Source organism: Macaca thibetana, chromosome 11 (genome assembly GCF_024542745.1).
Source record: "Macaca thibetana thibetana isolate TM-01 chromosome 11, ASM2454274v1, whole genome shotgun sequence".
NCBI classification, from domain to species: Eukaryota; Metazoa; Chordata; class Mammalia; order Primates; family Cercopithecidae; genus Macaca; species Macaca thibetana.
This window is the reverse complement of record NC_065588.1, coordinates 118462372-118476645: the sequence shown is the minus strand read 5'-3', so window position 1 is coordinate 118476645 and position 14274 is coordinate 118462372. Positions and strand designations below refer to the sequence as shown.

The window sequence follows — 14274 nt, the reverse complement described above, 5'->3', positions numbered from 1 at the left end:
AGGGCTCCCCGAGGACAATTTCACGTGTCAACTGGTCATCAGGCCACCTCTTCCTAAATAAGAAAAGCTACGAGGAATGGTTCAGATCCCAGTCTCTGCAGTAGAAATTCTTCCTGGAGCCTGTTTGAAGATGATGCCAGCTTACCAGTATCTAACTGGTCATGGGCATAAGCATGAGGGCTCCATAAGGACAAAGAATGGTACCTCGCTCAGCTCTGTAGCCCAAGCACTTGTAAGCAACTTTTTGGATTGCTTAGTAAAACGTGAAAGAAATATACAGAAGATATTTTTATTAGTAATCTATGCTTTTCTTCTCTGTCTAGCTAATTCCATGTTAATTAGTCGGAGCAGAGCTAGCTGCACATAGGTTACCTGGCACTCAGGCAGGAGCATACCTGGACCGACAGAGTCTCCCACCCATGGGTGCTGAAGGATGTTGTCAGAGGGCTGGAATCGTGCCTCTGCACATTAGCACTGGTGTAGCACCGCTTGACGCTTTGCTGGTGACTGTGTGGCTATGTCATTAGCCTTGCTCCGGCAGCAAACCTTTGATGAGTAGCCCTGTGCCTGCCAGCCCCTTCCCCCACCCATCCCCCAGCTTCCTCTACCTGTGCAGGTGGGTTGTTGGGATCTGGTACAGGTGCTGAGGCAGATGCAGGTAGCATGGAGCCAAAAATGGAGCGGCTAGAAGAGAAGAGGTCTGAAAAACAACAGCAGGGGTCTTCTGAGCTCAGTGTGCCCAGCATTTGCTGGAATCAAGACTCAAACAGGGCCAGGCATGGTGGCTCATGCCTATAATCCCAGCACTTTGGGAGGCCAAGGTGGGCGGATCTTGAGGTCAAGAGATCGAGACCATCCTGGCCAACATGGTGAAACCCCATCTCTACTAAAAATACAAAAATTAGCCCGGCGTGGTGGCGCATGCCTGTAGTCCCAGCTACTCAGGAGGTTGAGGCAGGAGAATGGCTTGAACCTGGGAAGCAGAGGTTGCAATGAGCCAAGATTGCACCACTGCACTCCAGCCTGACGACAGAGTGAGACTCCCATCTCAAAAAACAAACAAACAAAAAAATGGTGCCAACCACCATGCCTGGTTGGTGCCACCAGTGGTCCCAACTACACGGGAGGCTGAGGCGGGAGGATCGCTTAAGCCCAGGAGTTAGAGGGTGCAGTGAGCTGTGTTCTTGCCACTGTACTTCAGCCTGGGCTACAGAGCCAGGCTCTGTCTCAAAATAACAAAGACTAAAACAGGCTGGGTGTGATGGCTTACACCTGTAATTCTAGCACTTTGGGAAGCAGAGGCAGGAGGATCACCTGGGCAACATAGGAGACCCCGTCTTTACAAAAAATGAAGAAATGAACTGGGTGTGTTTGTGTGTGCCTGTAGTCCCAGGTACGGCTGAGGAGGGCGGATCACTTGAGCCCGGGAGTTCAGGGCTGCAGTGAACCATGATTGAGCCACTGCATTTTAGCCTGGGTGACAGCGCAAGACCCTGTCTCTAAAAAAAAAAAAAAAGACTCAAACAAATCAAGGACTAAACCCCTAAAGCCCACATGGCCCAGGGGGTGCCATGGCCAGAGGCATTACCCTTAGAGACACCTTTTTTTTCTGTAGAAAGGGGGCTCTGGTTGGAACCACACATGTTGGCAACTATCCTGGGCTCTGAAACACTCCCAGGCCTGGCGTTTCTGCTGCTCTCACAACAGCAGGGGCTCAAGGACCCATCTAACTGCAGGGCCTTGGCAGGGAGCTGGCTGTGTCGTCAGCGCCCTCTGCTGCTTCGAGGGAGAACTGCTTACGGTCACGGCTAAAACCAGGACCAATTTCCTTGCTGAACAATGTCCCAGAAAAACTTCCCAGACCTTGCAGTTACTACAAAAAACAGTTTAGTTTTTTAAAAAATTCTGTGCTCGCCCCCTTGCCCATTCTACCAAGTCTTGCTCTTAAAGGAAGGCAGCAATCTGCTCTGTGCTGGGCTGGGGGAGATGCAGGCAGCCATGCTCTGTCTGCCTCTGGTCCTCACCCTGGAAAGGCTCAAAGGTGTCCATGAAGTCCAGGTTAGGCTGCAAAGGAATCAGTCCCGGCTGGATCATGTCTGCATTTCCCAGATGTGCTGCAAGAATCACAGAGAGAGGAACCATTTTGTCTTCTCAGACAATGTTGCAGGAACATAAAAAAGGCCTGGAACAGACCTTCCTGGCCCTGCTCACATTCTAGAGTCTTCCAAGGAGCTGGCTGGGATTTCTACCTTCTCGTGGGTTCGTGGCCATTCCGAACCCTCAGAAGGCAGGAAAGTGTTTTTGCCAGGAAGGTAAAATTGAGTATCAGGGAATGGACACCCCAGGAAGCTGTGAAGAGCTCAACAAAGAACAGAGACCTCCCCCAACACTGTTCTAATTTTCAATCTTAGGGCTCTTCCCTGAGGGGTTAACTGGAAGACTGAATGCCACCAAGGTGAGGGGTCACACCCGGGAGTGCTTCCGATTTTCTTTAGTATGAGTCACGGCCCGGCTGCCTTGGCGTAGGCATGGCACATGTCCCCCGTGAAGGGAACAGCATCCGAAATGTGCCAATGACTCAGACTAGACCCTGCTGCTATCCTCCCACCATGGCACTACGGGAATGGCAGCGGCCCAGTAGGCCCACTCTGCAGACCCACCCACTCGGTATGTGCAGCCTGGATGTCAAATGAGGCCAGCCATCCTTCCCTTCCTTACTGCCTGCCCCCAACCGTGATGCGCAGCAGCTCAGAGACGGCCCTGAAGGAACCCTGGCCCAGAGGAGGCCTGGCAGAGAAGGAAGCGGCTGGCTGTTCAAAGCCCAAGGCCCTGGTTTGGGTTACCTATTTCCCGGGGATTGGGCCAGGCCACCGGCTGGTGTGAAGAAAGCGTGGAGAAGAGGGTGTCGCTGAATTCCGACATGAGCATGTCTGTGTCCAGCAGGGGGTCCTCCTCCATGGGGACGGGGGTCTTCCATCCATCCCCGTGCTTGTGCCAATATAGCATGTCATCGTCCTAACACAACACCAACATGGGGGAGGAAGCATCAAAGAGTAACTGACAGTGGGACGAAGAATTCCCACACCTGTCAGCTGGGGAAATTCAACACAGGGCTGCCCCGTGGAAGTGAGGCAGCAGGGTGGAGGCATTCGGAGAGTGGCTCCCTCCAGCCCACCCAATGGAGAGCTGGACTGCTTCTTGAGCCATTCCTGAGACTCCAGGGAGGGCCCATGGCCTGCCACCTTTTGCAGGGCTCCCCGGTGGGCCACCGAAGTCCCTGCTGTCTCGTGTCAAAGTGGAGGTCCTCAGAGCTCCCAGGCTCACCCACCTGGACCAGGCTGGAGAGGTCCTCATCCTTGTGCTGCTGTAGCTGTGGGCAAAGGGACAGGACACGGCGGTCACCAATGGCCCTAGGAGGGCCCAAGGGCTCTAGAATATACACAACTCTTGGGGAGGCAGGCAGGGGTCCTGCTCACACCATCCCCAGGCCGATGCCTGCACAAAGGAGACTCCCACCCAATGCACAGATGGAGAAACTGAGAGCAAAGATGACCTGACTGAGGCAGGCCATCGCCTGGGCTAGTCTGGCACACTGGGCCCCAGATTTACTGCTTGATGCTCCACATCCAGGTGGGGCGGCTGTGGAGCCTACAGCCTCGGCCAGGGCTCTGAACCAGGGACTCTGCCGGCTCCCTCCCTAGGCGGGCTGCCTGAACACTCCAGCCAGATACCCTTTTCTTGAAGTAGGTTCTCCACTTGTGATACTCCCGGATCACAATCTCGATGCGGCTCTTCCAGTACTTCCCTTCCGTGGTGATGGCCTAGGACAGGGACAGAGGCCAGAGTGAAAAGAGGGGGTCTGCTTGATCAGTAAAGCTCAACTGGTGTACCGAGAAGTATCCGGCACTACAATCAGGCCTTAGGCAATCCAGCTGGAAACCCCACGGTGGCTACCACATCACTCAGAAAGTACGTCCCACTTCTGCTGTGCCACAGCAGGCCCTCTAGCTAACAATGCGCTTTCATCTCAAGACCTAAGGCATCCAAAGGCCTTGGGGGCACGGTCCTGAGGCTCTGACCAGGAGGACGGGGTGAGAGCAGAACACTCCAGCAGAGGAAGCAGCAGGGGAACGCTGCAGAAACTCCCGAGTCCCCCATAAATGCTCCTTCCCCACAGCCTCTGCCACATTCAAAGGGCAAAAATGAACAGCCAATTCCAGGAAGTTTCACGTGGAATGTGCCCTCTAGGAGCCTCTCATCCAACCTTCGCGTGATGCCAGCGTGGATGCCTGGCATGACAGCCTCCGAGCTCTAGAGGTAAGGAGCCCCAGCGCCTGGGGCTGCCTCACTTTCTGATCTCAAGGTCCAAATCACCTCACCTACAAACACTCTGTGTGTGTCCCTGACAGCGACAGCGAAGATGCTTTTCTGTTAAAAAGAACTGATTACAATATTGCCATACCCAACAAAATGATATCCCTTGATACTGTCTAATACCAGATTATAACTGTCTCAAAACTGCCTTTCATTAGCTTACCTTCTAAATTCCCCTTTATCGTTAACAGTGAGACAGGCCTAGACACAATTAAAGCAACGCAGAAGAGTATGCAGTGAAGAAAACATCCCCCCCTCATCTGGCAGCCCTAATCCTACTCCCCAGAGGCTCCTGAAGTCTCTTAATAAAGACACGTCTGTATATTTTTCTAGACACTTCCTGTGCATGTATAATCACACATAGACACACACTTTAAAAATTAACAGAAAAGATATTAACCCCCTCAGTCCCTGGGCCAATCCCTCTGAGAAGGGGGAGGCTCTGCAGCCTGGGGTTGCCAGAGGCCACCAGCTCCCAGGCCTGGCCCCTGTACTCCCCTCTGCAGCCTCTCCTGCAGGACTAGCCCGCGGTGAGCTGCTCCTGGTAAGGTGCTGGTATGTTTCCATTCTCAACCACCCTTGGTCACTGCCAAGTACCTCCGGCCGGCGGTGCTCATCTACGTCCACAGAGCCGTCTAGGGGCGTCACAAAGTGGCACACAGGATTCTTGCGCTTCTCCAGATCTGAGCAGAGAGAGGGTGAGAGTCATACCATGATCCAGACCCCTGAGGGAGCCCCAGCCTGTCTGCTGCACCCCTCCCCCAGGGCGGACCATATTCCCCGGTACCCTTTCCTTCTCCTTCCCTAGGAAAAGGAGATTTCAGGGGAATAAAGGAATCCAGGTGAAAGGGAAGGAATCTGTCAATAACGCCTCAGCCAGAAAGGCAGTGTGGCTACTCAGAGAAAGGCCAGCCCAACACAAGCCTGCCCCAGCACACTCATCTCCCGAAGAAGCTGCCAGGTCCACGACACCCGGGCTGGAGAGAGAAGGCCCGTGCCCGAGTCTTCCTAGGCCTGCTCCCTGACTCTTCAGATGCCACCCCTCTGCTGGGCCTGATAGCCAGTAAATGTCCACTCCCCTAGGACTTGGCTTGGGCTTCCTGTCTGCACAGACTGAACTTCTGTTAGAAACACCAGGTCTCAGGAGCAGACTCTAGCCCCTGGGTGCCCAGGCCTCCAGGCCATGGAGTTCTGACCACCACCGGAGCCTAGGCTGGGCGGCACTTACACTGCATGTACCAGGCCCGCCAGATGGCATTATTGAGCCGGATCTTGTCTCTCCACTGTAGCTTCAGGCCCTTGAAATTCTTCCACTTTGGAGACACCAACTTCCCACTGAAAGGCAAGGCAAACAGGGAGACTCAGTGATTACTCTGAAATTGAAGTGAAACTACAAAGTGCCACCCAATCATTCCAGGACCAAACTCCTGACTGACCCACCCCCAGCCAGACACCGGGCTTCATGGAATTCAGGTCACTGGGGGATTTCTTCAGAGCCACATAGGGCAGGGCGTGGCGGGGATGCTGTCAGGGTGCGGAGGGCAGGACTGGCCGCAGGGGTAGCAACTGGTGTGCGCGGCGGCAGCATGTGGGGTTCACCACATTCTTCCACCTACTTTGGCATATCCTACAAATTTTCCATAACTAAAAATTAAAAGAAATCTGTTGACCACAGAGTGAAACCCAGGCTCCTGTGACCTGGTCGTGGCCCGCCTGCTTTGCCACCAGCCCCCACGAGGCATTCACAATCCAAGTACCTGAGCATCCCACTGGCCTGAGTGCCTGCAGGGCAGGGCCCCTCCTGCCTCCCAGAGCCTCTGACATGGTCCTCACTCATGATGTCCCTCCAGTCAGCCACCTTCTAATCCTTCAAGATGCTGCCCCTGACACCATCTCCTCTGAGCCGGCCTGGCCTCTCCCAGCCTGCTGCCTATTCCTGCTGGGTCCCTCTGCTCTCCTCCACTCTGGGACGGTCTCACAGGAGCTCTTATGTAGCAGTATCTGCACACATGCGCCTTTCCCTGTTGACACTGCAGCTGCTCTAGGGAAGACTGTTAGGTGGCTTGGCACATAGTAGGGGTTCAATTAACAATTCTTCACTATATGTCGAGAGCACTCGTAAATCCAGCCTCCGTGGTGGCACAGCCGTCTTGGGCAGCTCAGTTTTCCAAGCCATCTCTGGGCAGCCGGCATAGGGTTTCTCTTTTTCAGATGGCTTGAGATGGGCAAGGCACTATTTCTGGCCCATATCACAGTGGGGCTGTGGAGGTTTGATCTGACCACAGGCCACAGTCCTGCCCCTTCTCCAGTCCTACTCAGAAAGGCCACGTGGCAAGCCAAAATTTGCCAACAATAGTTGCAGCCTTCACAGGAAGCGCCTGAGCAACAACCATTCCGTGAACCTGGAACCTGCCCTGGAAGGCAGATGCCCTGGCTGTGCCGCTGGCAGGACCCTTGTGCCTATCCCCACCCAAACCCCCAAGGAGCCCAGGCTTTGGGCAATACAGGCCAGAAGGTTATGACACCCCCAGAAAAATGTCACAGTGCATCCTCTCAGCACACAAGAGACACGCAGACAGCAGCAGCTTCTGTGCAACCGATTAGGGACTCAGAGCAGTCACACGCCTTCTTCCTTCCTTCTCTCCCCAGTTCAAAGGCTCGTCTAACCCACCTCCATGCTGATGGCCTGGCCTCACTGGCAGTACAGCAGGCAGCTACGGCACTGGACAGCCACCGCTGCGTCATGGCATACCTGCTGCCTACCACAGCAGTGCCCTGGGTAAAATCAGAATGACATCCCCTCCTCCAGAGTGTGTTAATAAGGACTAAATGAAAGCACTCTTGTGTACAGTAAAATACACACACACATGCATGCTTAGACAGACACACAACTGGTAAACCCTACAGCAAACACAAAGATATTAATAACCATCTCAATGATCTAGAGTTAAGTTATTACTGAAAGGCATAATTTTTTTTTTTTTTTTTTTGAGATAGAATCTCGCTCTGTTGCCCAGGCTGGAGTGCAGTGGCGAGATCTTGACTCACTCCAACCTCTGCCTCCCGGGATCAAGAGATTTGCCTGACTCAGCCAACCGAATAGCTTGGACTACAGGTGCCCACCACCACATCAGCCTAATTTTTTGTTTGTTTGTTTTTTGAGACAGAGTTTCGCTCTTGTTGCCCAGGCTGGAGTGCAGTGGTGCGATCTCGGCTCACGGCAACCTCTGCCTCCTGGGTTCAAGTAATTTTCCTGCCTCAGCCTCCCGAATAGTCGGCATTACAGGCATGTGCCACCACACCCAGCTAATTTTGTATTTTTAGTAGAGACGGGATTTCATCATGTTGGTCAGGCTGGTCTGGAACTCCCAACCTCAGCTGATCTACCCGCCTCGGCCTCCCAAAGTGCTGGGATTATAGGCATGAGCCACCACACCTGGCCTAATTTTTGTATTTTTAGGAGAGACGGGGTTTCACCATGTTGGCCAGGCTGGTTTTGAACTCCTGACCTCAAGTGATCCTCCTGCCTCAGCCTCCAAAATTGCTGGGATTACAGTATGCACCATTGTGCCCAGCAAAAGGCATAATTTTAAAAAATTTAGTTTTGATTTTCGTGGATACACAGTAGGTGCATATATCGAAGGGCACGATGTTTTTAACAACCCCCGCCCTGAAGTTCTTTCTCTTATGTTTGCCACATTGCCATGTGGTTCCTCTTCCTCCACAGGTGGAAAAGGTAACACCGGTGCCCTCTGCCAACACAAGGAACAGAGACCTGGGCAGAAGTCAGCTCCAAGTGCCAGACCAGCCCTGAGGGTGGGATCCACGTAGCTGCAGAAGCCTCAGCCACTCTGCGCTGTGAAGAGCTGAGGACTGAAGGCAGGGAAAGCTGAGGCAGGGAGGCTCTCCTCATGCAACATGTCTTTGGTGGGCCACACGTCATGCCTGCGTGCTCAGCGTCCTGAAGGGCAGATGGCTGTGGGCACAAGGTGGATAACCAACCTGGCCGGAGCAGTGAGGGGAGGCTTTCTGGAGGAAGTGGTGCTTAAGCAGAGGCCTAGAGGATAAGGAAAGCCAGCTCAGCCGAGAGGAGACAAAGCCCACGCAGTTCCTTCTGCCTGGCCTGTGGTGGCCCCAGTGAGCAGAACTCAGCCTGATCGAGGCAGTGAAAAGCCCTCAATGTGTGAACTGGGCATGGTGGCATGCGTCTGTAGCCCCAGCTACTGGGGAGACTGAGGCAGGAGGAGCGCTTGAGCCCAGGTGTTTGAGGTTGCAGTGAGCCATGATGGCACCACTGCACTCCAGCTTAAGTGAAAGAGCAAGACCCTGTCTCAAAAAACAAACAAACAAACAAAAATAACCAACCAAAAAAGGGAGTCTGAAGGCAGGGGGTAGCAGCAAACCTGGAGGGCAGAGGGTTTTAATCACATACAATGAGGGAAGCGGCAATACGCAGGGAAATTTAGCCTCACAGGCTAGAAGGTTTAGTTGAGGGTCCCCTCTTCTTCCTCTCTGGGAGCTGAAATGTTTCCCTTTTCTTTGGTGTTTACATCAAACACAGTCAGACTTCAGCAGCAACACGGAGATCAGAACTCCCAACTGGCATGACCCCTCCACCCTGAGTTTCTGTAATATCTCTATGGCCAACAGGTGGCGCTCAACAAACACAAAGAAGGGCATCCAACTCAAAATCCAAACTTAAACCAGCCACCGCCAGAAAGGGTCCACCGCCCGCACCCTCATGGCAATTTCAAGTCAAGATCGGAGGCGGCAACGCGTGAAGTTCTGTGATGCCTCAGAAGGGGGCAAGGTGGTAATGAATGCTTCAGGTGTTACAAAGGAAGGGACGCCCTCGACAACTCACGTCCAGAAACCCTGGGCAGGCTTGTATAGATTTCTCTCCTGATGGGCCTGGCAGAGCTGTTAGGCTATGCACTGTCAATCTTCAAGGAGGGGAGCAGGGACGTTTCCTACGCAGACATCCATGGGGGCCCTTCTTCACAGGGTACTCAGGAAAAGCTGCTCTAAAAGTCCCACAAGGGGCTAGGCGCAGTGGCTCACGGCACTTTGGAGGGCTGAGGCGGGAGGATCACTTGAGTCAGACTAGCCTGGGCAATATAACAAGATCTCGTCTCTTAAAAAAAAAAAAAAAAAAAAAAGGGCTGGGCGCAGTGGCTCACACCTGTAATCCCAGCACTTTGGGAGGCCGAGGCGGGTGAATCACAAGGTCAGGAGATCAAGACCATCCTGGCTAACACGGTGAAACCCTGTCTCTACTAAAAATACAAAAAATTAGCCAGGCGAGGTGGCGGGCGCCTGTAGTCCCAGCTACTCAGGAGGCCGAGGCAGGAGAATGGCATGAACCTGGGAGGTGGGGTTTGCAGCGAGCTGAGATCGCACCACTGCACTCCAGCCTGGGAGACAGTGAGACTGAAAGCATCTGCAGTTGCCGAGACTTCTGCTCCCCTAACTCACGCTGCCAGCTCAACATCTTCCAGACAAAGGTGACTGGGCTGCCTCTTAGTCTAACTTGGATTATGCCCCATTCCTTCTTTAAAGCAGACCAGAAACATGTCCTGACTATTTCTGTGAGACCACTGGCTTCCCCGAAGACACGAAATTCTCCTCTGGCCTCCACCTCCCGAACCTGCCCCTGCCATCTGCCCATCAGAAAAGTGAAGGCTGACTGCACTCACCCATTCGCTAGCCATCTCCTCCCCCTCTGTGGGAAGGCCATCAACTAGGGTCACCAGCACAGGGTCTGGCATGTGGGAGGTGTTTTAAATATGCAGTTATTAAATGAATGCTAAATTTTCCATGAAGAACAATCTTTACACCACACTGCCACGGCCGCCCTTCCTAGAAGGCAGGTTCTTGACGTGAAACAGGAAATTCACAGTACAACAAAGGTCTCTCTCAAAACTTTTCTTGGATGAAACTAGCAAACTATGAATTCCTCAGAGGTCTGGCAAGAGACTGCTTTGGAATGGAAGGAAATTAAATTGCAAGACATGCACAGACCAAGCTGGAAGTAAGAACAGGGGCGGGCAGAGAGGGCAGGCAGGGCATGGCAAGGTCAGGGGTCCCTAATTCTGTTGGTTCCGGCTGGGACGAACTCCTGACTCCTGCTTAGACAATTCTCTCCAAAAGAAAGCAGGCAAGAGGCCGGGCACGGTGGCTCACGCCTGTAATCCCAGCAATTTGGGAGGCTGAGGTGGGCAGATCACGAGGGTTAGGAGTTTGAGACCAGCCTGGCCAACATGGTGAAACCCCGTTTCTACTAAAAATACAAAATTAGTCAGGCGTGGTGGCACGTGCCTGTAATCCCCGCTACTCAGGAGGCTGAGACCTCGCCAATGCACTCCAGCCTGGGCAACAGAGCAAGACTCTATCTCAATTAAAAAAAAAAAAAAAAAAGCTGGATGCAGTGGCTCACGCCTGTAATCGCAGCACTTTGGGAGGCCGAGGCAGGCGGTTCATGAGGTCAAGAGATCAAGACCATCTTGGCCAACATGGTGAAACTCCATCTCTACTAAAAATACAAATATTAGCTGGGTGTGGTGGTGCGTGCCTGTAGGCCCACCTACTTGGGAGGCTGAGGCAGGGGAATTGCTTGAATCTGAGAGGTGGAGGTTGCAGTGAGCCAAGATGGCGCCACTGCACTCCAGCCTGGCAACAGAGCGAGACTCCGTCTCAAAAAAAAAAAAAAAAAAAAAAAAAAAAAAAACCAAGCATGCAGAGGGCTCTGGGGCTGTCATTATGGGTCTCAGAACAGTGGTGGAGCCCATTCATTTGTTCATTCAACCATATTTGTTTGTCATGGGGCAACATTTCCTCACCATTCCTGGTGCTTCTTAGAGGGACACCCCTTAGCAAAACACCCCTGGCTTCCTCCCTACTCCCTGACAGACAGGTAGAGTGGGGCATCTCAGTGAGTGCTGCAGGACAGGTACAGTGAGGGCTGCAGGACAACCTGGGCTGGGGTCGTTCCCTCCTTCCCCTGCTCCTGAAGAGGGGATGGGGGTGGAAGGTCAGTCCGGGCTTCTCTTACAAGCCATATCCTCAGCTTGGTCAACAATAAAGTTAATATTTTGGCCAACATCTGCTGACTCTTTTTCTTGTAGTAAAGTAAATATAAAAATTTACCATTTTAGGCTGGGCGCGGTGGCTCAAGCCTGTAATCCCAGCACTTTGGCAGGCCGAGACGGGCGGATCACGAGGTCAGGAGATCAAGACCATCCTGGCTAACACGGTGAAACCCCGTCTCTACTAAAAAATACAAAAAACTAGCCGGGCGAGGTGGCAGGCGCCTGTAGTCCCAGCTACTCGGGAGGCTGAGGCAGGAGAATGGTGTAAACTCGGGCGGCGGAGCTTGCAGTGAGCTGAGATCCGGCCAGTGCACTCCAGCTTGGGCAACAGAGCGAGACTCCGTCTCAAAAAAAAAAAAAAAAAAAATTTACCATTTTAACCATTTTAAAGTAGATGATTCAGTGCCATTAAGAACATTCACAATGTTTTCTAACCAGCACTATTACCTAGTTCCCCACTTGTAATCCTAGCACTTTGAGGGGCCAAGGCAGGAGAACTGCTTGAGCCCAGGAGTTTGAGACCGGTCTGGGTAACTTAGTAAGACCCCCACGTCCACAAAAAATTAGAAAATTAGCTGGGCTTGGTGGCATGTGCCTGTGGTCCTAGCTACTCAGGAGGCTGAGATGGGAGGATTGCTCTAGCCCAGGAGGTCAAGGCTGCAGTGAGCCACTATTGTACCACTGCACTCCAGCCTGGGTGACAGGGCAGGACCCTGTCTCAAAAGAAAAGAGAAAAGAAAGAGAAGGAAAGACGGAAGGGAAGAGAAAAAAAGAGGAAGGAAAGAAGGGAGGGAGGGAGGGGGAAAGAAAAAAAATACTCTCAGAACTTCATTGCTTTCAAGGCAGAATCATATTCCATGCATAGATGGACCACATTCTATTTATCCATCATCAGTAGGCCACAGGTTGTATCCACCTTTCGGCTATGGCAAATAGCGCTGCTACAAAGTGACTCCTCCGTTTTATTTCCCAATCAGTGTAGAGCTCTGGTGGGGAAGAGTTCTCATCACTGAGCTGGTGCTGGGGATAGAATGATGGGCAAAAACAATTGTGAGCCTTCTTGAAGGGCAAGCTGACAACTGCCCATCAACATCATAACTGCACATCCCTGTGGCCCACAAGCCCCCTCCAAGGAAGTGATTCGACAGATTCACTTCACATGGGCACAAAGACATGAAGAGAAGGACATTAAACTGCAGCACTGTTTGCAGCAGCAAAAGGTTGAAAATAACCTAGATATTCATCACAGGGGACCAGTCAAAACTGGCATATCTACACAGTGGAACACTATGGGGTAATTTTTAAAATAACACATTTCTATGTGGTAACATACAGGGAAGGCCTACAAGAAGCACTGTTAAGTAAGTGCAAAAACAAAAATAAAACCAAGGTGCAAGACATACGGTATGGCTACCATTTGTTTTTCTTTTTTCTGTTTTTTTGTTTGTTTGTTTGAGACGGAGTCTCGCTGTCACCCAGGCTAGAGTGCAAGCCTGGCTCATTGCGAGCTCCGCCTCCCTGGTTCACGCCATTCTCCTTCCTCAGCCTCCCGAGTAGCTGGGACTACAGGTGCCCGCCACTGTGCCCAGCTAATTTTTTGTAGTTTTAATAGAGATGGGGTTTCACCATGTTAGCCAGGATGGTCTTGATCTCCTGACCTCGTGATCTGCCCGCCTCGGCCTCCCAAAGTGCTGGGAATACAGGCGTGAGCCACCGTGCCCGGTCCATTTGTTTTTTATTTTTATTTTTATTATCTATTTACTTTTTGAGATGGAGTCTTGCTCTGTTGCCAGGCTGGAGTGCAGTGGCGATCTCAGCTCACTGCAACCTCTGCCTCCCGGGTTCAAGCAATTCTCCTGCCTCAGTCTCCCGAGTAGCTGTGATTACAGGCATGTGGCACCACGCCTGGTAAATTTTTGTAATCTTAGTAGAGACGGGGTTTTGCCATGTCAGCCAGGGTGGTCTCGAACTCCTGGCCTCACATGATCCACCCACCTTGGCCTCCCAAAGTGCTGGGATTACAGGCGTGAGCCACCACGCCCGGTCCGGTATGGCTACCGTTTATATTCAGAGATATCCACACAGACACATAGGAAAGGAGGGAGGAGAAAAGACAGCCAGGATGGATACATAAGAAAAGGGTAAGAGTGCCACAGTGATTTCCCTTTGCAGAGATGAGCTGGAGAAGCAAGGGGTCCAGTGAGAAGGAGTGTTCACTGGTCACCGTTTTGTATTGTTGAAATATGACACTGGAATGTACAGCATTCCTCCCTTTACTGTGGTATTGTGGTTTACCCATGATCAACCACTGTCTGAAAATATTAATGGAAAGTTGCAGAAATAAACAATCTATAAATCCTAAACTATGCACCGTTTGGAATAGCATGAAATCTCATGCTGTGCGCTCTGTCCCGCCTGGGACATGACTTGTCCCTTTGTCCAGCAGATCCACACGGTAGTTGCCACTCATCTGCTAAGTCACTTAGCAGCCATCTCAGTGGTCAGATCCATGGTTGTGGTATCACAGTGCTTATGTTCAGGTAGCCCTTATTTTACTTAATAATGGCCACAAAGCATAAGAGTAGTGAGACTGGCAATTCAGATATGCCCAAGAGAAGCCTTAAAGTGCTTTCACTAAGTGAAAAGGTGAAAGTTCTTGACTTAAGAAAAAAACTCATAGGCTGAGGTTGCTAAGATCTATGGTAAAAACAGATTTTCTCTCCGTGCACTTGTGAAGAGATTGTCATAACTGCTCTGTGTTATGATTGTTGTTAATCTCTTACTGTGCCTCACTTATAAATTAAGTTTTATC

General features: G+C 51.8%; 1 protein-coding gene across 2 annotated transcripts in view; it reads right to left on the bottom strand.

Moving 5' to 3' along the window:
• MLXIP (MLX interacting protein) overlaps nt 1-14274 on the bottom strand; it is a 70214-nt gene that overhangs the window by 14789 nt on the left and 41151 nt on the right. For both annotated transcript variants that reach the window (XM_050747895.1, XM_050747893.1), the window contains exons 2-8: nt 5603-5709; nt 4972-5057; nt 3732-3821; nt 3329-3370; nt 2844-3015; nt 2025-2114; nt 609-700 (exon numbers count right to left, since the gene is read on the bottom strand). In XM_050747895.1, the coding sequence (XP_050603852.1) occupies nt 609-700; nt 2025-2114; nt 2844-3015; nt 3329-3370; nt 3732-3821; nt 4972-5057; nt 5603-5709 (679 nt within the window). The remainder of the gene's footprint in view (nt 1-608; nt 701-2024; nt 2115-2843; nt 3016-3328; nt 3371-3731; nt 3822-4971; nt 5058-5602; nt 5710-14274) is intronic.